This window comes from Pelodiscus sinensis, chromosome 3, assembly GCF_049634645.1.
Source record: "Pelodiscus sinensis isolate JC-2024 chromosome 3, ASM4963464v1, whole genome shotgun sequence".
Taxonomy (NCBI): Eukaryota; Metazoa; Chordata; order Testudines; family Trionychidae; genus Pelodiscus; species Pelodiscus sinensis.
The window spans coordinates 127,448,194-127,473,870 of record NC_134713.1 but is presented as its reverse complement, the minus strand read 5'-3'; the positions used below and the strand labels follow the sequence as shown (position 1 = coordinate 127,473,870).

At 39.5% G+C, this 25,677-nt stretch overlaps 1 protein-coding gene across 1 annotated transcript in view; it reads right to left on the bottom strand.

Moving 5' to 3' along the window:
• ACTN2 (actinin alpha 2) overlaps positions 1-25,677 on the bottom strand; it is a 79,030-nt gene that overhangs the window by 20,589 nt on the left and 32,764 nt on the right. Inside the window, exons 4-12 of the mRNA XM_075924812.1 lie at positions 21,077-21,163; positions 20,071-20,158; positions 17,958-18,036; positions 14,692-14,773; positions 10,306-10,391; positions 9,270-9,362; positions 7,636-7,866; positions 6,289-6,436; positions 4,195-4,345 (exon numbers count right to left, since the gene is read on the bottom strand). Of these exons, the coding sequence (XP_075780927.1) occupies positions 4,195-4,345; positions 6,289-6,436; positions 7,636-7,866; positions 9,270-9,362; positions 10,306-10,391; positions 14,692-14,773; positions 17,958-18,036; positions 20,071-20,158; positions 21,077-21,163 (1,045 nt within the window). The remainder of the gene's footprint in view (positions 1-4,194; positions 4,346-6,288; positions 6,437-7,635; positions 7,867-9,269; positions 9,363-10,305; positions 10,392-14,691; positions 14,774-17,957; positions 18,037-20,070; positions 20,159-21,076; positions 21,164-25,677) is intronic.

Below are 25,677 nucleotides of genomic sequence, written 5' to 3'. Positions count from 1 at the left end.
TGAATCACGGGATATTTAAATCCCCCCTTCATTTGCGCTTTCGATCTTTTGATAGAAGGATGTAGTTTAGACATACCCTAAGAGCCTGACACAATGGCCAAAGAAGTTAAAAACAAGACCCTAATTTACTTCAATGAGCTTTAAATCAGGCTCCAAGTGCACCTTTCTTAGCATGAACATTTTTACATAATCCTAAGAAATATCACTGTCAAGAAGAACTAGGATTTTTCACCTTTAATTCCTATAATTTTGTGAGGAACTGTTGGTAAAATTATTAAAATCAATATCTAGTGGAAGTTTCCATTTTCTCTGCGGGTAATAAAAATACTTGGTGTTTATATAGAGAGGCCTTCATTCAATGTCATCTGAGGGTTTTAAGACTAATTAGGTCCCTCACAACATCCTTAAGCAACAGGGTAGAGATTTTCTCATTTTACAGGTAAGCATGGAGGTTAAGGCAGGGTACCTCAAAAGTCAACAGGGTGTTCATAGGGAGAAAAATTGTGATCTTAAACACTCCAGGGACCCTGCCAGTCCTTACAATTCTATGATTCATTGCCTCTAAATCATAGGCCACAACTCACTTGTCCAACATGACAAAGCAAGCTAGGTGCAGTTTTCTCCCCCATCCAGTCCCATTCTAGCCATCGGGCTATGTCCCCTTCAAGTTAGGAAAACCACACTGACCCTGCCTACACTAAGAGGCTACGTCTAGACTGGCATGATTTTCCGCAAATGCTTTTAACGGAAAACTTTTCCGTTAAAAGCATTTGCGGAAAAGAGCATCTAGATTGGCACGGACGCTTTTCCACAAAAGCACTTTTTGCGGAAAAGCATCTGTGTCAATCTAGACGCGCTTTTCCGCAAAAAAGCTCCGATCGCCATTTTCGCGATTGGGACTTTTTTGCGCAAAACACATCTGAGCTGTCTACACTGGCCCTTTTGCGCAAAAGCTTTGTGCAAAAGGACTTTTGCCTGAACGGGAACAGCATAGTATTTCCGCAAGACGCACTGATTTCAGACAGTAGGAAGTCAGTGTTCTTGCGGAAATTCAAGCGGCCAGTGTAGACAGCTGGCAAGTTTTTCCTTTGCAGAAAAACTTGCCAGTCTAGACACAGCCAGAGTGTTTTTCAAAAATATCCCTTTGTTATTAACACCAGTTCAATTCCATTGATATTAACTGTGTTTGGAGTCTTTTTAGGCATTGCGTTATTAGCTTGAGCTGAACAGAGATCGATTACACCACTAAAACAACTATGCAGTTTCCAGGTTGTCCACATTGTGCTCTCAATGCTGATAATACTACTGGCGCTGAACCAGCACTAGACATTTTTAGAAATTTTCCCTGTTGCAGACAGAGTCATTGAGAGCTTCTATACAAATAGTTACACAACAGAAAGGCAAGTATTTTATCAACTGATGAATTCACTGAAACATGCATCCTTTTGAAGCTTCATGCTTTTGGAACTTACTATTACATCTGTTTTCCTCTAAATATATACCTTCTCTTTTAAATAAACTGGAAAAATAGAGAAAATAGACTTTTTCTCTAATCTTGTCTAGTTTGAGTAATCTTAGGTGTTACTGCTAACAATAGCAGGCAAAACATTTTCAGGAGGTGTGATTTCTAACTTGATGATGGGTGTCTGGATTTGTCTTTAAATAGGAGACTTCCAAGGGGTGAGGTGATAGACCCGGCACCTGTGCCAGCCACATTCTGTCACAGCACAAGAATGGAAGACTCATGGAAAAGCTGTAAAGTCCTTTCTGCAGAGACATAAGTTAGGGGTGCCCCCAGATGCTCTGTGCTGAGCCCAGGCAGTACAGGGTCACAGAGACACAATTAGAGCTAGTGGAGAATTTAGACCCAGTTGTTTTTCAGTTATGGTCCTTTTCAAAAGTACAGTGAGATTATTTTAGCACATCCATTTGCAGTAGGTATTTAACCCACTGAAACAATAGAGAAACTAAAACACGGAAAGGTAACAAAGGGCATGTCTATACAGCAGCTAGACACTTACAGCTGGCCCGTGTCATCTGACTCAGGCTTGTGGGGCTCAGGCTGAGGGGCTTTTTCACTGATGTATAGATTTCTAGTCTTAGGCTGGAGACCAAGTTCTCCCTGCGAGATGGGAGAGTCCTAGAGCCCAGGCTGAAGTCTGAGCTCAGAAGTCTAAACAGCAATGAACCAGTCGCCAGTATCTATTTGCTGTGCAGACATACCCTAAGAGATCTGACACAGAGAGACAGGGATGGGAACACTGCTTAAGTGTCTGTCTGGGAGTCAGAATATCTGTTTTAACCACTGTCTTCTGTTAGCTTCATACTTTTATTCTGCAATTCAGCAACACACTTAAGCACTTGCTTAACATTAAGCATGGGAGTAGTACTAGGGATGTTAAATGGCATTTAATCAGCTAATCCACTAGTCAATGGAATTTTCATTGACTACTTGATTAGTTGATAAAGGGGAGGAACTGCAGAGCCACAGCGGGGTTATCTCTTGGCTCCAAGAGCTAACCCTGGTGCATCTCTGCCTATTAAATGTATTAAGAGCTCTGCTTTTTAAATGTATTAAGGTTCTTAATACATTTAAAAGGCTGAAGTGCAGTGGGGCAGGGGTCCGGGCACAAGCTGTGAATCAGCTGCTTCCTGGTTCGCATCTGGTCCCCTGTTATGCCTCTGCCTTCCATGCCCCACCATGGAGATGGTACTGGGGGGAAACTGGCTTTTAAGCCGGCTCTCGCTCCTCCACCTTGCTGCCCCTCTCTGATAGAAGGAGCAAGGAGGTAGGGAAAGCAGCTAGTCAAGTCACTAGGGGTATGTCTACACTACCCCGCTAGTTCGAACTAGCGGGGTAATGTAGGCATACCGCACTTGCAAATGAAGCCTGGGATTTGAATTTCCCGGGCTTCATTTGCATAGGCCGAGCGCCGCCATTTTTAAATCCCGGCTGGTTCGAACCCTGTGCCGCGCGGCTACACGTGGCACGAACTAGGTAGTTTGGACTAGGCTTCCTAGTTCGAACTATCGTTACTCATCATTCCACAAGGAGTAATGGTAGTTCGAACTAGGAAGCCTAGTCCGAACTATCTAGTTCACGCCGCGTGTAGCCGCGCGGCACAGGGTTCGAACCAGCCGGGATTTAAAAATGGCGGCGCCCGGCTTATGCAAATGAAGCCCGGGAAATTCAAATCCCGGGTTTCATTTGCAAGTGCAGTATGCCTACATTACCCTCCTAGTTCAAATTAGGAGGGTAGTGTAGACATACCCTAGTTGACTAACCGATAAGTATATGCTTACATCCCTAAGTAGTACCACTGATTTCCAGTATAACATTAAATTCAATGTTAAGCATGTGTTTATGTGTATTGCTGAACTAGACCCTTAAATTAATTTGTATCTTCTCGGAGTGTGCACATGCACGTGTGTGTGTGTTTGCGTGTGAGTCCAGTGGTTAAGGCATTGGTCTTGGTCAACCTGGTTTCAAGTCCCATACCCTGCCACAGATTTCCTATATGGCCTTGGGCAAGTCTCTGTGTGCCTTCAATTACCACTCTGTAAAACGAGGATCACAACAACACTTCCACACCTCAGAGGGCAGTTTGCGAGGCTAAATACATTAAAGACTGTGAGGTCCTCAGACACTATGAAAATGGGGGTCAGAAAAATACCTCAGACAGACTGAGACACCCATGCTATACCGAGAAGGAATAGGAATTAGTTGTAAGTATATAAAGCACTACAGGATGGGAAGAGCTATGCAAATGTAAGAAATTATTTTAATATCATCTTGTAATAGTTGATCTATATTATATGTACATAGGTAAAATGAAAAATAATTTTGGATGAGATAGCTTTCACTTTTAGCAACTTGTAGCAAAACACATGAACTGACAGACGAACTCCTGCCCCCCATCCCAACCAGATACACAATTTACCCATGAGCAGACCCATAGAAACAAAAGCTTACTATTAAAACAATTTCAAAATGTTTGGCCTCAAACAATTGTATTCAGTTGCCCATCTATATTTAGTTCAATGAAAGAAAAATAGGTGTCAGTGACCAGCTCAGATAATGCCCTTAGCAGTTATCTGTGGAATGCTTACATTGTACCTATGACACTATTGAATTCATTGGAAAGAGTTTATCAGTTAAATGTCAGCAGCTGCATGCCTCTAAATGGAACTTACTTCAGCTCCTGGGCAATGGCTGCGATCTGTTCTACCCTGTCCTGGTGAGCAGCCAAGTCACTCTCAAAAGCTTCATGTTTCCTCAGCATGGCGCGGACTTCGGTCAGAGAAGCAGATTCATAATCCTTCAGGAGCAAGATCTGCTCTTTGCCTGAAAATTAACATTAAAATATCAAAAGCTTCAGAGGGTAGTCGACTTAGTCTGTAACAGGACTAACTAATTAAAATATCAGTAATTCGTTACTTTGGATTTGTTAATTACAATATTCAAGTCAGTCATTTAAACTGGGGCCCAGCTTTGTGATGCTTTGATCAGTATCACACACTCAGTGTGACATCTAGTCCTACTGCAATCAATGACAAACTTCCACTGATTTATTTCATTAGGGCTAAGCCTTAGTGGAATGTCTTTATTAGCAACTCACTGCAAAGGTCCTATAGAATTTAAAAGGATGAAACAATAACTAGTAATATAAACCATGGTATAAACCTGTAGAACATAATAAGATCTTTTCTGAAGGTTACTTAAACAATCCTATAGAATTCTGTAACGGGGACGTGATTCTTTGTTATGTTTGACTGAACTGTTCAGAGGCTTGTAGAAGATTACTTTCTGGTAATTTCTAAAGGATTTTTCCACATGGGAATTTTAGCCTGTTTCACACAGACACATCCCTGTGAAATGTAGAATAAGCAACAAGGTAATTCAGGCTCATTCCAAGATAGGACCAGACTGTCAGCTCCCTAACTGCACTGGTAAAGAGTTACTTAACTGAGTAGTTACTAACTTCAGTGGGACTGCTTGGGTGAATGACTCCTTCCCTGTCTGAATAATGTAGTTCTCAAATCTGGCCCTTCATTAAATATTTACTTTATAAACACAAAGATGTGATAAAACAGACATATCCTTTCGCTCATCAGGAACTCTTGGCATTGGAATAGACAACTGTGAATTCATAGAAAGCCACTTTAGTCTCAGTTCACCATATACTATTTTCTAGATTTTAAGATCTTATAGGACCATTATTTCACTTGCTATATATTTTCCTGTATCTGTTATGTGTAACTTTCCCCTGTGTCAGAGCTAGAACACGAGGGGTGAGTAGCATATGCCTAATAAAGTAGCTTTCATAATTGTTGCAGTTTCACTTTTGGCATTTACTTGGCAACCATTTACTGTTTTGTGTGCTTCTAATAAGAGCACGATGGGCTGGACTTTTCTTTGAAAGAGCCAGCACGGAGGCGGTAGTGGAAGTGGGAGGGGCACAGTCGGGACAAAGTAGGAGCATGGAGCAGCAGAGCTGTATTATGAAGATTCTCTTTCGGGGTAAGGATCTCAAAGAGCACAGCTGTTCTAACTAATAGTGGGGTTGGACTAGCGGTAGCACTCTTCCCCTTTGCTGAAGTTGAATAAAAGCTGTGGCCTGTTGTTAGTTTCATGCAAGTGTCTATCCTCATTTTGCTGCTGTATCAACATCAAAGAAAGCCTGATTTTTCATTCCCATCTCCCTGAAATTCTGGGGAGGTTAGCTAAACTGTAGGATACTGATTGTTGAAATTGGCTAAAGAAAGCCACAATTTAATATAACTCTACTTTGGGGATTTGACTCAAACATATCCTGGTTGTATTTATATATCATCCTTAAAGCTAAAAGATGCTTCTGTCTTTGCTGCTGTTCAATAAATCACACTCTGCTGATATCTGCCTTTTACCTAGATTCTTTTCTGGTCTTATTGCAGCCCTGACTGGATGGTCACAAGTCCTGGATATGCAAATGATGCAATTTTTGCAAAAATGATAGATAATACATTAAACCAGAAGTGAGACATTGTTTTGTGGATTTGGTAACAGAAATCTGAACTTATTTCTCTATTGAATGGTCAGCCCATGTCGTTGAAAGATAAATCTCATTAACATGTGTCCAAAGAGTTAAGATAAGTGTAGGGGAATAGGCTAAAAAGCATTTGGAGTCGTTGTTAGTTTTAGGTTTACACAACTATCCAAATTGTTCAACAGCTGGTTTTGGTCAGTAAATACTCAGAACTGATTTATGGATAGATTTATCTGAATCACTTTAAGCAAGGTCTGCTTACCATATGCCCAGTTTTCATGAGTAGAAGCCTTCTGTCTAAATTTCTCAGCCAGGTGTTCAAGACGTTCCAGTCTTCGTATTTCATTCAGTAACCATTCCTCATAGCCCTTCTCAGCTTGTTCAAGTCTTTGCCAAGCGCTAGCAATATCCTATGAGAAAATTGGGGATGAATAAGGAAATATTTAAATTTTTACCTTGTATCTCACATGACTTGCCCAAACTTATGAACGCTACAAGAATTTACAATCTTGCTCCAAAAATGGAAATTTAGGTCCACATTTTTCAGACATAGGCACCTAGATTACACCAAACAAAATAAGTGTGAGCGAATGAAAACTGTAAGCAATATGTACGAAATACTATTGTCCATGAAAATTGTCTGCGTGTGCAGTTATCTATCCACTGCCTCCATGTATATTTTATATCTTGTATTTTCAGTTAATGTGATTTATAATATCATTAAAGTATTCTGTTTTCTGCATCCATTAACAAAATTAAAATGCTTTGGTCTTAGAAGCTGACAGTGATGAAACAGGAATATCAAAAGGAATCCAATGTGCACTTTAACGGGAACACAAAGTCACTAAGGTTTCTGGCCTACTTGCACTGCTGACAAATAAAAAAAGTTGATTTCTGCTGTGTGGTCTTTGCAGAATATTTTGAGCAAAGACAGACACAAAGGCACTATTTATAGCCAGCACTGCCAGTTTTTATGATTTTTGTGAGTCAGCTAGACTTTTCAGCTAATAGTACAACCTGTTTATAAAACCTGAACAGCTTAAAAACAAGATTACAGTACAGTACAGCCATTTGTTGGCCAAATTCAACTCCTGAAACATTCAAAACTCAAGACTTCAAAAGCTGAGAATAAATTTGGAGGAACTATTGTGTTCACAGATTGCAAAGTTCCAATCAATAAAAAACAATCTACTACAAGATGAAGCTGAAAAAAGTACAGTAGATTACTGGCCAAATTCAGAGGTCCTGAATTGAAGGAAACTCCAGATGAAATCAATAGTAGCTTTGCTTCATACAGGCATCACACAATTTAGCTCCTTCAACAAAGCCATACTGATCATGCTCACAAAGGGGATTTCGCTCTCTGTCTCTGGTAGCGGCAGAATTACTGAAGTGGAGGCAGCCTTAAAAAGAGGCAGGACCATAGTAGGGAGAAATGATCCTCGAGTGAAGTACTTAATAAAATAAGTATTGTTGTACTCGAAAACTAGATGTTGCAAGTTGCAATTAGTGAAGATGTTTTGAATAGTAAGTGGATCCCATCTGTTCACATATTACTGAGCATTACAGGAGAAAAGGAAAAAAAAGACTGGGCCCACATTGTACTTACTGAAACCATTTTCCCCTCTGATGGCATGAAAGCTGGTCTATTGCTGATCCTCAGTTTAGTCTGCAAGGTGTTGAAATTTATCTCCAGCTGACATTTCTCCTGGACTTTGGGAGGCTTGTGCTTGCGGCGGTAGTCTCGGAAGTCCTCTAGCTTCTTCTGCATGGCCTGCATTGTTTTCTCAGGTGTCTTGTCCTCCAGCCAAGGGATGGTGCGACGAATCCATTCTAAAAGCTATCACATACAGACACAAAAAAATTAAAATCCAAAGCAAAAAAGGAACCAAAAAGAAAACCAGAATACTGGATGTACAGGCTGCAGAGTCTTTTATTAAACAAGCATGTCATTGCCAATGTCAATGACTTAGTGACAATTAAGCACGAGATTTTTAAAATCTAGTAATTTTGGGTACCTCAATTCATGCCAAACTTGAGACACCCTAATGGCCCTGATTTTCTGATGATGCTGAGCAGTTGGATTTTTGAACATTGGGTCCCTTCAAGATATCTCAAGTTGGGTACCCAAAAGCTGAGATACCCACAATCAAGAGCTACTTCAAAAATCTTGGCCTTAGTGACTTAAGTAGTCAAGGCCAAAGAAGGAGGGCAGACACAAACTATAGGACTTGTTACTTACAAAACAACTGTTAGTACCAATACAGAATGTTTCTCTACAAGGCTATTTTGGTATCTAGGGAGCATTGCATGTTATGTCAGTGGTGCACACCTCACAATAAGGCCAAACTCTGTTGTCCTTATTCAGGCAAATTTCCCATTTGCTAAGAAAGGGCTGCAGGATCTGACCCAGAATGTCCACAGCACATTCAGGAAACTAACATCAGATGCTGTTTTAAAACAGAAAACTTTATGGTAAGAGTCCATTGTTATCCGTAAGGAAAAATAAAAATAACGTTAATTCAATTAACGAACACAAAGTTGCTGTAGATAACTGAACTCTTGATGTCCTGAATCACAGCCCTTTGCATCCAGGACACACTTCCTTGAGCTGCAGGGATGCATTCGGATCCACCTTAAAAAAATACCTCTCTCTATCCAAAACTTGACACCCACATATTTCAGATTGAAATAAAATCCTTATGGCCCATTTTATAAAAATCTTATTTTTAATCATTTAAAGATACATTTTTATTTATCTGCCACGTTACTGATTTTGGCAGATGGGAAAAGAAACTTTCTTTTAAACTAGAATTACTTATGGAAAACAATAAGTGAAATTAAGATTCCCTATTTGTGCAAGCTGTTATAATGTATAAACCCTCACAGGCCCTCTCTTGTACTTATATGGCCTCCATTATCACAGTATCTGAATGCCTTACCCTCTTTAATGTGTCCATCCCCACAACATCACTGTATTATCCTCATTTTCCAGATGGGAAACTGAGGTAGACAGAGACTTGGTGACTTATCCAATGTCACTCAGGAAGCCTGCAATGGAGCAGGGAATTGAGCCTGGCTATCTCAAGTTCTAAGCAAATGTTCCAATCACTGGACCATCCTTCCCCTCTGATAAAGATGACTGTCAGCTATGTGTGGCTTTAATTTTGGTCTATTTACATTGTAAATAATCCACTTAATTTACTATCAACCGTGTTATGAACCTCACTTGCTAGCTTTTACCTCACTTGCTAGCCTTTCGTATTCTTCCATCAACTTTTCATTTTCTTGATTCACAGCAAGCACTTTACATATCCTGTTAGCAGCGGTCTCAGCCTATAAAACACAGAAAACAAACAGGACATAGCTGTCATCATGTTCACAAGAAGATACAATATTTGAGTAAGCTGAACGTGATTGCTGAAAATAAAAATTGCATTTCTTATCACTGTTGGTTAGTGCTCATGACTCATATGTAAGTTCATCCTTCTCAGAGTTACTGGAACAAATTCTTCAGTGAGACACTCTGTAAAACTCCACCAAATTCAGTGTTCTGCAGAGAGTGCAAGTCAACACAGAATTCATTCTATTAATGTTACAGCCTTATTATATATGAGGTAGTTTCCCACTAATGTTAGGTAATTTAATAAATCTTTACTCTGAAAGTGACTTAGACAATTGTTCAGGCTGTGGTAGTAGGATAAAAAAAATCATACTAGAAATCTAGTAGGTTTGTTAGGAACATTCAAAAGAAGGTCCAAGCAAATTAAGAATCCAGTTCACAGTTTCTGCAAGTTATTTGCACTTATAACCTCCAGAATGTACACAACTGGTCAAAGTCTGCTCTTCTATGCAAGTATAAATCTGGAATAATCCTAATGGAGTCAATTTCATATTCCATATTTATTTGGATTGTGCACCTAGGAGCCTTCTCCTGCCAGGAAAGTTGTACATCAACTAGGCCTAAGGTCCATATGCAAAACAAGGTGTCTCTAAACTTACTTTTGCTGAAAATAGCCTTGCATAACCATTGAATACACTCAAATGAGAGACATCAATGGTAATGCCTTTAATAACAAAAAAAAATCAATTTTGCTACAGGACTTTTAACTGAATCAGGATCACAAGTTAGTTAAAAACAATCACTCACATTCAAACAATTCCTGTGAATGTTAATTAAAACCACAAGGATCTAAATTCAGGTGAAAAAAAATCTCATGGGAAATGTGAAACAACCAACCAAAAAGCACAGCAACTTGAAGGGAGCACTGATTAATACCTGCTCTGCTCCAGCAAAAGCATGGTAGAAGCAGGAAACATAAGTCATGATAGCTCTTTCATCAGGTTTGGGAGTGTTCACAATATCTACAAAAGGAAAAGGGGGGAGGAGAGGGAAGAGAACAAAACAAAATAGAGGAGTAGAAAACATGCTGAATAAAGAGAAGCACAAAATTGTTGGTACTCTGCCTTGTTTTCTGTATGCTAGGCAGGCACTGGCCCACAGATCTGAGACAAAACTGGAATAAATTGCTTGTAAGATTTATTGGTGCTGACGGGAAAAAATTAGTATGCTTAAGCTAATGTCTTGCAGACAATAAGATGGAACTTTTCTTCATTAGACAGAGTGGGATATTACACTGCTACGCTTTAGTGACACCACCTGTATGCATAAGGGTTATGCACAACAGTAAAGACTGCAGGATTGGGTTCATGTTTAACAATTTCAAATTTGTCCTGTTATCGGAGATGTGTGATAGGCAGAATGCATAACTCACAGAATGTCAGCTGGTTTGACCTGGGAAGACCCTCTTACTGCAAAGTGCCTCAAGCTTACATATGTATCGGTTAGCTTTTTAATACCATATATCAGTATCCCTAGAGTGATTATGCTCCTGTCAGTGACACTTGAACTGTGTCCAAGTCTGAGTTTCTCATTACAGTAGAACATTGGAGTTAGGAAAACCTTGAGAATGGAGGTTGTTTATAATGCTGAAATATCTGTAACTTTGAACAAAATGTGTTTGTTCTCCAGGGTGACTGCTCTGGAGGGACACGGGAGGGGGCGCTGGCCTCATAACTGCACCCCATGTGATTCCTCCCCACGCTACTCCTAGTTTGGGAGAGGACTGAAAAAAACACCCCTCTGCCCTTGGCCACACATCCTATCAGACTTTTCCCCATTCCTGCTCTACCCTTGCCCAGCCTCTTCTCTCAACTGCCTCCCACCCCCGAAACAATGCGACCTGGGGGACTAGCAGGAGGTCTGGTGCCAACAGCAGGGATTGGGCCCCCCTTCACTCACTAACAGTGGCAGGGGATGCAAACCCATGTGGCCCCAGCCCACTCCACTGCCCCAGCTCCCAGCTGCCTTGCTCCATTTCCTATAAGGGAGTGCAGGAGGGGATGCCCCCACCCCACCCCAAACTACGCGGCCAGGAGCCAGGGAAGCAGAGCAGGCTAGGGCCTCATCTCTCCGCTTCCCCTGCCAGTGCTGGTGAATGTGGAGGGCAAACCTCTGCTGTGGGTGCCAGGCCCCCTGCTAATCTCCCAGCCACCCAGAGTCTCATGGCATTTGGGGTGTTCGCCCCCTCATGCTGCCCACTCCTGGCTTTTTATCTCTGCTGCCTTATTGCATACTTCAAATTCCAAATGAGGCATGTGATTGACTGGTCGGGTAGCTCTGGTATTCATAACGCTGAGATTCTATTGCTTTTTTTTTTTTTTTTTTTTTTTTGCTTCTATTTGAGGAAATACAATTCCAGATTTCAACCCAACATCTGTATATGTATTTGTTTAGGCATCACATATAATAACTGTCTTATGCTGCTGTGCATTTGTGCATACATTAGAATGCTAACACTTAAAAAAATCCTGAAAACATAAAACTGCGGTATTTTCTGAACTTCTGCTGTTTTTTACATCTGCAGCATGAATCTTATCCAATGTGTGTATGGCATAGTAGTGGGAGATAATGATTGATGTTGGGACATTTTTTTTCCATGTGAATTTGTTATTTTCATTTTGCTCTTTAAAAGTTGATTCAAGTCAATGCACCAAGGTTTCAGAGGGAAGTATCCAGTTCAGTAAGCAGTTGTTGAGATCCTGCTTGATACTATAAGCAAAGATACAGAATGGGGAAGACAGAAAAATATTTTCTGGAGAACAAACAAATGGCTAAACTTCTATTGACTACACAGAGACAGGAACGCACAGAGGAAATTAGGCAACAGGAAATGAGGCTTTGCTCAGCTCTAAGATGCTCCCCTAGTAACTAGCGGGGGGGGGGGGATATCAGAAGAGAAAACCCGCTTTAAGAAACCCCATAGAAGGTGAAGAGTGAGATCTGATCCATCTTTTACAACCTCACCTTCTGAGCACCCGCAAATGCATGGTAGTAACAGGAAACATAAGTCATAATGGCTCTTTCATCAGGGCTGGCAGTGTTTACTACATCTGCATAGAAAGAAGAATGTTAACTGCTCAGATAGTCTAATGGCAATATAATTCCATCTGATGAGTCAATCTCAGATGCTACAAGGATTTAACAAAAACTCAAACAAACGAGGCCCTTCCACTTGCTTTCCTTTACTCATATCCATGCCGATCAGACTTTAGGAATCAGTACATGACTGAATTTATCAGTTGCTGAACTTGAAATGTTAAAATATGCAAATATCAAGGGTATACAGAAAGAGCATGGCCACATCGCACTGCATTGTACAAAACCCAATTTTCAAGAGCTATTGGAAGGCTAGCAGACACAGACCTCCTGGGATCAATTCTGCCTTCATTTACACTTATGAAAATCCAGAGTAGCTTCATTTAAGTCACTAGACTTACTCCAGAGTTAACTATGTGTGAATGAAAGCAGAGTTTGGCCTACTAACTTGCTTATGGATATAGTAGTGCATGTGACGCATGTTAAAACAGCATCCTTATATTCTGCCTATTTCCACTAGTAGCAGAGTGTTGATCTGCATCTGATACTGCAAAACAGGCATGCATGTGCTCCCGTGATCCAGACTAAATCTAGCACTCAGAAAAGCTTTGATTTTTAATGGTTTTGCTGTCTTTGAGCCAGATTCTATTTTCAGTTAACCTCAACATAAATCATAACAGAGTTTAGCCCCTTATCTTGGAAGATTGATGGATTTTTCATCATTATGGGAGAAAAGAACTAAAACTACAGTTTGGCTATGACTGTAACTTGGGCACATTGACAATGATGGTTCCTTTAACGCTCTGCAACGGATAAGGACAGAAAGCGGCCAAGCACTTCATACAGATGATCCATGAAGAGGCTCGCTGAATGGCCTTAGCCTCAATGCAAAAATGCGCATTCACACACAGCCTCAGTAACGTTGAGGAGATGACAATAGGAAAAGACTATAAAAAGCAGATAAAATTACTCAAGTTAGCTGTAAGATTTTATAACATAATAAGCAATATGTTTTATAAAACAGACATGGGCTTCTTTTATTTTACAGGGTTAAGAATGAGCTTTTGAAAAGGATATATTAAAAATCTGAAAATTAACACATATGTGACAGCACCTATTTAGATGATTTCGCATATTAATGATGATTGTAATAAAGTATCTTTTCTTTTAAGGTGTAAAATGGTAGGATATGGAATACTATATTTAAGAAAGCTGAACAAAAAGGAAAATGGTAATGGACATTCAAATCTATGAATAAGGAGATGATAGGTGTGTTGAATAATCTTGCATCTTATTTTACAGTAAAAAGGATGAGGTGTTGTTTAAAACAGATGTCAGATTTCCACTAACAAAAAGACAATGAAGCATGAAATCAATGCTAGAAATCACTGAAGAAGTTTTAGATGACGTTTCTGAAAGCACCCATTACTAACTCTACTGCCATTTATGTCAGTGGAAGACTGAGTGTTTGGAAACATTCCATCCTTTGAGACTAGTCAACTATCCAGATACCAGATCAGAATATATTCAAAGTGGCAGATTTTCATATTTTGGCTCTATGCATGCCCAAAATACAGAAGATTGGGTACTTTCAGCAGTTATTTTAACATCACATCAATACTGTATTATTTATAAAAAAGACTCTGAAGCTCTTTTAAAGGAACTAACTATGGAACTATTCATTAGAGCTGGTCATTAGGAAAGAAGACAAACAAGGTTTAACAAAAAAACAAAAACAAAAACAAAAACAAAAACCAACAACATATCTTTAACTTCACCTTCCGACAAGGGTGGCACATGTTACTAGCTTTATATTTGTGAAGGGTTATATTAACTATAGCTCTCTTTTTCAAGTCTTTATTTCAGCAATACAGAATGTTACCTGTTTACCTCTGTTTACCATTTTATGTTATAGTTAGATTTTAAGCTCTTTGGAGCCATCTTTTTGTACAGGTCCTACACAATGGAGTTTTGATCTATGATAGGGACCTTAAGCGCTACTGAAAAACAAATAATAGTAAATAATATTTAACAAAACAAAAAAGTGTGAAATTCTCCAGCACACAAGAAAAAAGAAGGGAGGGATCATTTGAAAAGGAAACATAAAAAAGAGGCATTGTTGTGATGATTCATATATATACATAACATTGAAAACTTATGTTCAAGGCTACAAAGATTTTACTGATTACTTCTTATTCAAGCTAAATAACAGACTATAGCGCTCACCTTCTGCATCAAGCATCTTGGGGATATCCAGATGTTTTTCTGCAATTTCCATTGCAAGGTTAATATTTTTTATAGGATCATCCTGCATGAAAGCAAAAATCGGAAAGAGTTAAACACCAGACATTTTCTTGTAGCAAGAATGGTACAATAGGTATACTGCCTGATCCACAGAAGTAGATTTTCTGCACTAAAAGTCAGTCATAATCAGTGTTTTCTAAATAGCTGATCTCACTGATGTAGAGAGTGTATGCATGTGCGTGCACACATGTGCATGTGCGTGCACACATGTGCATGTATAAATATAATCTGTTTAATGTTTTCAAGAGAAAACATTAGTAAGCTATGAGGTACCATTAGGTATACATTGTTAATTTGTTCTGAGGGGACACAAACTTTATTTATTCAGTATGCACATATACGATGGTGAAAATCCAACATATATGCAGGGTATCAGAGAGACATGAATTCTAGCAAGCTCATAAGCTGACTACTGGTCAAGTCCACATATAATGATAAACAACCAAAGGAAAAGAAGTTTCAGAGGTAGCCATGCTAGTCTGTCTCAGTGAAAACAACAAGACGCTATGCAAATGAAGCATGAGAAAATGCTAATGAGCAGTTCATTTCCACTGCCTCTTCCTCAAAAAGTTTGTAGTGTAGACAAAGCCCCAGTGCTGTGGGTTTTACTTTGCAGTGTAGAGATTCCCTCTGTGTTTCACATTAGATCTCTCACTGAGAGAGAACTTGTTTTTTGAAAATGCCATTACTGGCCTTTTTAGAAGACACGCAGGTTTTCACAGTAGACAGAGTTGTTCCTTGAAAGCAGCATTTGGGTCTCGTACTGGTACAGAACTGCAGTTTTAGTGAGGGGCCTTAATGTCTCAGCGGGGCTTGAATTTTTTGTTTTGTTTTGTGTTTGGTAAATCAGTGAAAATAATGAGATTTAACTGACAGCGAATATTCCAAGTTTCACAGAAGTCTGCACTTCACACATCTATGAGTATACGTATTTAATTTTCTACTTATGCATGGGATTCCAAAACATAAGTAGTTTCCCCAGTGGTACCTCTTTTTAGCAAATATATCGTACCAATCAGCCACTTTTAAAAGCATTATGAAGAAAAAAATTCATTTGCCTGCCCTAAAGATTTTGGCTCACTTGTATATTACTAAACACAATAGCTACAGTTTCTTACTTTACTAAGAAGTGTATTTCATTTAGTAGTCTCAGAGGGGTAACCATGTTAGTCTGTAACTTTAAAAACAATGAGAAGTCCTTTGGCTCCTAAGAAACTAACAAGAATATATAGTATCATGAGCTTTTATGGGCAAAACCCACTTCTTCAGATGATCAGCTTGAGCATTTCTATTAAAAGGCACTTAAAATGTGGCCAATATTTAAAATCTATGGAACGTTATTTGTGGCTATATATTTATCTAAATGAAATACCACATATATAAAACATGGGTTAATGGCATGTACAAAAACTGTATTACAGATATATAATACACTTTAAAATAGACTAAATCTAAAGTGAAATCTATTGACTAATTTGAGATGCTTTGCTTATAGATGGAGTGATGGACACCCCCCATTTGTATGTTTGATGTTAAATCAATGATTGATCAAAGCTCAGGGAAGATGTGGGAGAAGATTTGTTTAAAAGGATAGTGAATCCTGAGATGCTGGGAGACATCCATCATCCATACTTTAAAATAAAGCTACACACCACACTCGTTACTAATCTCTGTTGCAGCTACAGAAATACCTCATCTAACTTGTCATAGTCAAGAAGATCAGGCCTGTGCCTATGGATAAGAGCACTGAGGGCAAGGCCGTCCTTCCAGCTACAAGAAGTCCACACAAGATGCACAGATGAGAAAAGAGAAGAAGGCATGCAGGAGAAACAAATATCATGCCAAAAGAAAAAACACCAAGACATTTGTTAATACATCCAAACACACAAGCCCACTGGTGGGATCTTTCTGCACATGACAGCAGCCTCATCAAGGCACTTCTGTCTTCCCACCACATATACATAAATCTGATGGTTTTACTATGGAAGGTTTGTACACCGTGCATGAAGGTTTCCTTTCCCCTGGCCTTCTAGAAAGTTAGACTCTTTTATGCTTAAGCACCTTTTAATGCTCTAACAGGTTGTCTATTTACCTAGTAGGTATGTTTGCGCTCAAAATGGTGTGTGTATAAAACTGCAGACCATGCTGCTGCTATCTGGCTAGTTAGCAATGTTGGCATTTTTGTTTAGATTTGTAATTGGGATAGAATTGTTTTAGTAACAGTGTAAAGAACAAATAGAGGGGACAAACAACTGTTGAAAATTATTCACTATAAATAAGAGGAAATGCTAAATCCTGCTTCTCTTACTCCCCCTAAGTAAAAAGAGTAGAGACTGAGCTCAAAATTGTACTTTCCAAATGTCTTCATGTTCAGATTACTACTTGGTGGGTGTGTCTATACCCATAACTTGAAATAAGCTACGCAATTTGAACAATGCAAATTAAGCAGCTTATTTAGAGTTAATTTTGAAATAGCTTATTTTGTAATTTAATTTTTAAATAACCTGCTATTCTGAAATGTTCCTTACTCCTCGTGGAATGAGTTTTACGGGGATGTCAAAATAACGAGCTATGATCAGCCCCATTGTGAGAATTACATGCTCCCCTTGTACTGTAGCCCAGTCACAGCAGGGCACTATTATGTTTATGAGTGATAGGGACATGGGTAGAATTCTGTCAAAACCCAAATTAACAAGAAATTAATATTTTATTGGTGAACTTTGATATGTATGTCTTGTTATTTCCTGTAGTAGGAAATTTATTACCCAGATCCAAGGGCAGAATTTACGCTGCAGAATTCTATCTTTAATCATTACTATGGGCCTGATTCTCCACTGCTTTCCACTTATATTTACACCAGTGCAAGGTGGGTGTAAAACACCACCAGCAGCATGCGTGGGGAATTCTATTTTATTATAATTTTACATCCACTTTACACTGGTATAAATGACTTCCCAAGATGCAAAACAGTGGAGAATCAGGCCAAATGTATGTAATCTCAGCTGCTAAAATGGGGCAAGGGGAAGAAAAAGGAAGGATGGGCTTTTTCCGCATCAGTTTTATCAGGAGCTTGGAAAGCCAGTCAGTTAGTAAGCACTTCTCAGCTCATCCTTAAGGAAACATGCTAAGAAATAAGGAGTGAACCAGATCACTGCAGGTCAGCATGCTGTGTCACTCAGACTGATGACCTTATTTAGTTTGGAGTAGTCAATAAGATCAGGTCGGTGTCTGTGGATAAGCGCACAGAGTGCAAGGCCATCTTTCCAGCTTTACAACAAACAACAGAAAAAAATGGAAAAATAAAGTTAATACAATCTATACATTGCACAGTTTAACCATCACTTAATATCTCTTATATGTATGAAGGCCCATGTTGCATCCATATAATTATATGGGTTCTGTTAACAGCCTGTGTACTCACTCTTCTCTAATCCATATATTCCTGATTGTCCTACAGTGGTCTTTACACAGTGTACATTATGTAAAATGAGTCCTGAGTTAAACTGGTTATGTTCTGTAATGGTCCAGGACAAAAGAGACTATAGGTACTGCTTTCAATGTATGTGCATAACCCTCCATTATATTTATGGTCACGTGCATACCACAGGACAAATGAGCCCCTGAAGATTCATCTACCAGAATCTGCATGTCCAAGAGGATTTTTCAATGTCACTAATATCCTGCAATTACAACTTCACAACTGGGCTTGTCTCAATGAAACATCCAGTAGCAACAGAAAAAAAAGCTTAATTTATTTAAACACTTTCTACATATTATGGGCCTGATCCCAAATGCTGCTGAGCACCTAAACTTCCCCATCTTCAGTGAGAGTTTCAGATACTCAGTTCCCTTTGGAACTGACCTGATAATAATGATTCTGTAGAAAACAACAGAGTCATCACTTACATCCTAGAAGTTTTTAGAGGTGCTGTTAACCTGACTTCAAAATGTACAAGCAACGACAATTCCCAGATAAAGATTAAACACAAGCATTACACATAAACAATTCTGTCATCCAAAAGTTAACATTCAATCATAGTAAGTTCAAATTATTTTAAGAAAACATATTCCCTAACCCAAGCTACACCATGCAATAATAAAACAATCTGTAAAACAAGAACTGAAGAAAACAATCTATATTTTGAATATAAACTTGATCTTATGTCAGGGTTCTGCTAATACAAACTTTTCCCCATACAGCGAATGAGCCAGTATATGCCAATTTAAACATTAAGGGGTAAATTATGCTCTTGGCCCAGGTCTACACTAGGGATCAAAGCGAGATCAAAGCAAAAGCTTATTGGATAGTCGACTAGTCCCTCAACTAATCGCTTCCCCCCCTCCTTGTTGCCTCCAATCAGAGGCAGCAAGGGGGGGAGCAGGAGCCAGAATTGGGGGAGCCAGCTTACAAGCCAGTTTCCCCCAGGACCATCTCCGTGAGGGGCAGGAGAGCCAGGGGGGTACTGGGGACCAGGTGTGAACCAGGAATCAGCTGATTCCCAGCTTGTGCCCAGTCCCAGATGCTGTGCCTCTGCTTTTTAAATATATTAAGAGACAACTGGCTCTTAATACATTTAAAAATCAGAAGCGCAGTGGGGGGTACCCGGCGCAAGCCAGGAATTAGATGGCCCAGCTCGCGCCAGGTCCCCCCTTATATTTAAGGCTGGTGTGCAGCAGGGGGGACCTGGTGCAAGCCCAGAATGAGGTGGCCTGGCTCACAGCTGGAGTTTAGCAGGGGCACCTGGCGCGAGCCGGGACAGCTGATTTTGGACTTGCACTGGGTCCCTCCCTGCTGCGCTTCAGCCTTTCGAATGTATTAAGAGCCTGCCGGCAGGGTTAGCTCCCAAAACCAGGAGCTAACCCCACTGCAGCTCCCCCACTTATTAACTAATCAACTAGTCAATGGGAAATCCAACAACTAGTTGATTAGTTGATTAAAATAAATTTAACATCCCTAGTCTACACTAGACCCAGAAGGTCAGCTTAAAGTAGGCGACTATAGCTACGTAAATAACGTAGCTGGAGTCGACATACCTTAAGCTGAACTTGGCGCTGTCTTCAGAGTGGGAGGCTGATGGGAGCATACCCTTACTCCTTGTGACTGTGAGGAGTACTGGCGCTGACTGAAGGTGCCATCAGCATTCGATTTAGCGGGTCTTTACTAGACCCGCTAAATCACACGTCAGGAGATTGATCTCCAAAGTGTAAGTATAGATGTGGCCTTAGTTGCATTTATACAACTGGGAGCAGGGTCTTATGCAAAACACTTGCATTTTATCCCTTGAAATAATGTGATCTTACCTAAGGTGGAAGTTCTGAATGTTCACATTTCTGTAAGGAGCAGTTTTCCTTTGACACCACAGCAGCAGACCTTCTTTGGCCGAAGTTTCTGTAATGGACCCATTCAGAAAACGAATGAAAAGGAGCCCAGGTATACAACACCCTGTTATTTTAAATAACTTTAAAAAGCTGTCACTTAGTATCATCTACTGGGAATGAGGACGTGATAGATATTGATGTTTCAGTCTGTTTTCCATGGTCAGCAGTCAACATCACAAATTAACCACCACTACAGTCGGCACATAAATCAAGGAATGAAGAGACCCCGAAGACTGAACTTCCTCTCAACACTAGAGATGGTTCCTCTTGACATTCACCGGCATAGCAGGGTGGGAAATTTGCACTATTACTTCTTTTATAGTATATCCTTTCAGTGGAAAATGGAGATTAGTTTCTAGAATGGTCAATGACACTTTTCAATATTTAGAACTGATTTAAGCAGAGAGATATCTGGCCAACAATACAATACAGCTAACACGTGAAAATGTCCTTCATACAAATTGCACAAAATCTGCTGAAGTTGTACAATTAACAAGTGACAATAAAACAAAACAAAACAAAATATTAAAGCACAGAAGAAATTAAGAAATATGGAGAAAGGGAAAACATATGTACTCAGATCAGATTTGCAAAGAGGAGGAGAAGCAGACAAATACAGAATGCTTGCTCCAAAAGGCAGGAGGCTCAGAGACCTGGCAAAACTGTGTGGAGAGCCAAAGATGGTTTGATGTGTGGAGACAGCAAAAATCAACCTAACTGTGTAGTGTAGATCAAGCCTGGGTTACTTATGGAAGCAAGAAGATCAGCACATTCAGACAAACAATCTTGTAAATAGGATGTTGCACCAGTACACAGTGATCCACCAATCCGACTAAAATAGATTTTTTACTTAATTTTAACAACATGTCAATGGAGGTTGATGTGCTTTTCCCCAACTATATTGAGATAGCCAGGGGTGTAGTCTTACCTTCAACTGAAATGTCCTGAATAGCAAAGCGAAGGATGATGGTCCATATCATACCGAGAGTCATTTTCACATTGCCATCAACAATTTCTAGGGTAAAAAATGGAAATCAGAATTCACAAAATACAGTTTGCAATGTGTCTTTTACTTTCAGCCTACACATCTGTCATACTGCCAATTTCATAATTCTTAATCTACACAGAATTTCTTCTGGTTGGTTTTTCAACAAGCTCATAGGACTGCTCAGATTAATTTGGCCTGAAAATTACGTACAGCGAAGATCGATACTTCCTTACTAAAGGCTTTTGTTCCACTGATTTAAACTTTCTCAAATCTTTACCTATCAGACTCACTTTTCTCTGTTATGTTTCTGCCTGAGGAAAAAACATGTCTCTAAAGGCTTGTCTACAGTTTAAAAAATCTGGAACAAGTCAATGAGTGAATTTAAAGAGGATTAGCTGTTCCTGATTAATTCCACCTGTGTACATACTCAGGCTATGTCTAAATTTATCTATAGATCGGCACTGCTGCAATCAATGCAGCAGGTGTAATTTAGTAGGTCTAATGAAGACACACTAAATATTTGGCAGAGTGCTCTCTGATCAACTGAGGTACTCCACTGGAAAGAGGAGAGTAAGGTAAATCAACAGAAGAGCATCCCTCATTGACACAGTATGGTACAGACACCACAGTAAGTCGACCTGTGCTACATCAACTCCAGTTACATTATTCACATAATCGGAATAGTGTACCTTAGGTTGACTTACAGCAATAGTGTAGACAAGGCCTTATTCTGCACTCTACTCTAGAAGAAGGGCATCCACACATCGAGTTAATCAGGAGTAGACAACCAGTTTGAGCAAAATCAGTTTTGCTGTTTTCAAATACAAAACAAGTGAACAAACATAGCTCTGCAATTTTTTAACAGCTCTCATGCATTAGAGAGTTACAAACTTGAAATCTGACATGCCTCTGGGGATAAATTTTTAAGTGGCTAAATGACTTAGGATTCTAAGTTCCATTTTCAAAACTGACGTTGGTACTTGGGAGCCAAAGTTCTACTGATTTTTCAGTAAAACGTACACGCCTCAGTGCCCAAGTCCCTTGGAAAATGGGACTTCAGCTCCTAAGTCTTAGACAGGTTTGAAAAAGGTACCCATTGTTCCTAAGTAGGGTCAACTGTTCAAAAGTGGTCAACAGACAGCAGTGCCCTTTGAGAACAAGGAAACCTGCTTGTTCCTGAAAACTTCTGAAAATTTGGCCATAGATTAGATGTGCACCTTTTGGTTGTGTGATGAAAATTCATTTTGATTTGGCCAAGTAATAAGGAGATTTTACATTGTGTACTTTGTGTATGTACACAACTTTGTTACTAATGCTGTTCAGGTGACATTCTTCTAAATATACAATGGCAAGGCACACATAATTTATGTAAGTAATGTGAATGGCATTTTTTATGCCTGTGGTTTGAAAATAGTTCAAGGCATCAACACTACTTGAGCTCACCCAATGCAAAATGTGCAACCCAATCAGAAGATTTTCTCTCTCTCTCTCCAGGTGGTTGTGGAAGTAATTCCCAAGGTAAAACCCAGCAGTGAGATTATAAGAGGAGCAGCAGAAGGTCCTTAAAAGTGGGGGACCACTGGTACCCAAACTGAGGCCCCAACCTCTCACCAACCCTTTTCCCAGAGGTATTGCCATCTGATCACTCTTCTCTGACCCTCCCCTCCCTCCACTGCTCACCCTTATAGCCAATAAAAATAGGAGAGCCTAGCCTCCTACATTTAAAAGTGTGGGGGCCATGCCTCCCTTGCTCCCCGTGTTCTGGTGCCCCAGCACTGTAGTATTTATTTTATAGCGCAGTAAACTGTTAAAAAGGTAACTGGTTTCTTATTTTTCCACTTCATTCTTAGGTGGTCTCACCTAATTTTCCCAAGATTTATGGCCCTCTTCTCAGGACTCCATGTGGCATTGCTACCACCACCATATAGGCCCTGGAGGATCACGGCTCTCCTTAAGTTTATCATGAATTATATCAAAACTTAACTTTCTTCATCAGAGGAGACTGAATAGTAACTGGTGCAGATCTTTGTTGTGTTTTCCTCAAATACACATTTCCTTACACTTTGGTTGGTTGTGGATGACTGATTGACTAATCACTATACAATCATTTCTCAGTCTGTACAATATGTGGATTGCAATACGCATGGGGCATATGCTGATTTTCAGCCAATTAAGATCTGCAAAAGTATTTAGGCTCCTAATTTCTATGGAAATCGATGGAAGTCAGGATTCCAAACAATTCTGTGGATCCAGGTCTGTGTGATTATTTCATAACAACTACACTGCAAATACACAAATCTTTCTATTCTGACTGGCTACTGTAACCCTGCTGCTCACAGAACTTTCAAGTTATTTGCTAGCAACCAAGTAGATGTTTCAGCTTAGTCTCCTTACCAAAAACACTGTATGAGAGAGTCAAAACATACCTGACAATACATAGGGAAAAATACCAAAAATCAAGAAGAACAAAACTGCTCAAGTGCTGAAAGTGACTGAAGCGTACTTTGATTCATTCCCTTTTCTTTCTTCTACAGGCCATCAGGGATATTATCCCCAAAATAACTTTATGTTTGTGTTTTCATTGCCTGTTTAGATTGGGAGAACTGCAGCTCCCACCTTTCAATTCAGCACAAAACCCAAAAGAAGCTAAACTATGTCCACTATTATTCTGGGGAGAAAAAGACGATGAAGGGATAAAAATTAGGGAGGATGGGGAAGGTTGACAAAAGGCCCAAAATGTTTTGTTGTTTTTTATTTTACTTAGCTGTTTGTCTTTCAGCAGATTCCACAGCCCATTTTGGTCTTTGTGGGTTTTTTTCTTCTCACTTAAACAATAACTGGTAGGTCTTTTTTATAAATGATCTTCTGTGCGAACAAGCTCAACTTCTTTGTTTATTCATCCCAGGATACAATTACAAAACACAAAGCACCACAACTTATCTATTTTATTTGCTTTAAACTAAAAACAAACAAACAAACAAGCTAACAAAAAGCAACAATTGGCCATTTCCTGAGCTATGAACAACACACAGGTAGTGAACAGAGAAGACTCAAACACATTAACTAGGACTTTGCACTAGAGCACCACAAGACTAGTGGTTTAATCTTTATTCTGGGCCTCTGGTTTCAATCACAGTTGGTGGCACTAGGTTCCCTACAGACTCCTCATCCTCAGAGTGTCAGAAAATTAAACATGATCCTCAAGAGATTTAAAGATAGCGACTTCACAGTGTGGAAATTAAAAGGTATCCCAAAAATGGGTTTGCAAGATTAGGTGACTTACAGCCATTAATAGCCATAGCTAAAGCACTACAATTTGGCTTGTTTTATAAGTTCCTCTTTGTGTCTAAATAATAAAAATAAATAATAATAATAAATAATAAAAATAAGACTTTTCTATTATACCTTCCATCCAATAATCTAAGAAGCTTTCCAAACGCCAAATCAAGCTTTGCAACTATTATCTCCAATTTTACAGACAATGAATTTGAAGGACAAAAGTTAAGCAACTTGTCCCATGTTATACAAGCAGTCTGTGGCAGAGCTACTTAGATCTCCTGGCTTCTCAGCCGGGCCTGCTTCTTCTCATTTACATTAAGGGCCAATTAAACTTTCTGCTTTTCAGTTTTCCCCATTAGTAAAAGAGGGTAGATACTTTACCTCACAGGGGTACTGTAAAGCTAAATTCATTCATGCATCCATTTAAAGTGTTTTGAGATCTTCCTCTAAGAAATACTATATACAGGAGTCAGCATCTTTAAAAAAGGGTATTTCGGATACTAACTTTAAATCTGTATTTACAGATCTAAATGTATTTAGAAACCTAAATAAGTGACCTGACTTTCAAAAGTGCTATGTAGCTAGCAACTCCCACAAATCAATGAAAGATGCCTCTTTTTTTAATGCCTAATTATCGATATAGAAGCTTAACACTAAGCACCTTAAAAATCTTGGGTCAGTATGTGCAAAATATTATCAGGTAACGTGATCACCCTTCAGCAAGACATCTCTCCCTGGAGACCTTTTCACCTCAGCCAGTGAATTCAAGATTCCTGTCACGGTGAAAAGCACTACTCAACAGACCATTCTTTTGTTCCATTAAGATTCTAACTTTGGCCTGTGTGTTCAGTGTTTCTGTATCAGCTCTGCAAGCAGTCTACCTTACACTTCATTTTTATTTCCACATGTAAATTGTCTCTACAATGCCCTCTGCTGTACACAGAATACAGCACTGCTCTCAGAAGAGCACCAAGTCTAAAGTGTGATGTGGGGGGGGGGGAGGTGTTCTATTTCAACTGCATCGTTTGTCCACCGGTTCTCCTTGTTCTAACCGGTAGCTGTAGAACATCACAACATTAACTAAACCAACACTTTGATGTAGGGAGAGACTGCACAAACCACAAATACTCAAAACAAACAAAAAGCAAAAGGCTACATACATCTTAGCAACCAGGCTGTTCTAGATGCTGAATTGGAATCCATAGGAAGTCAAGTCTCACTTGCTGTGAGATCTTGCTTGCTTCCCAAAATCCAACCAGCCC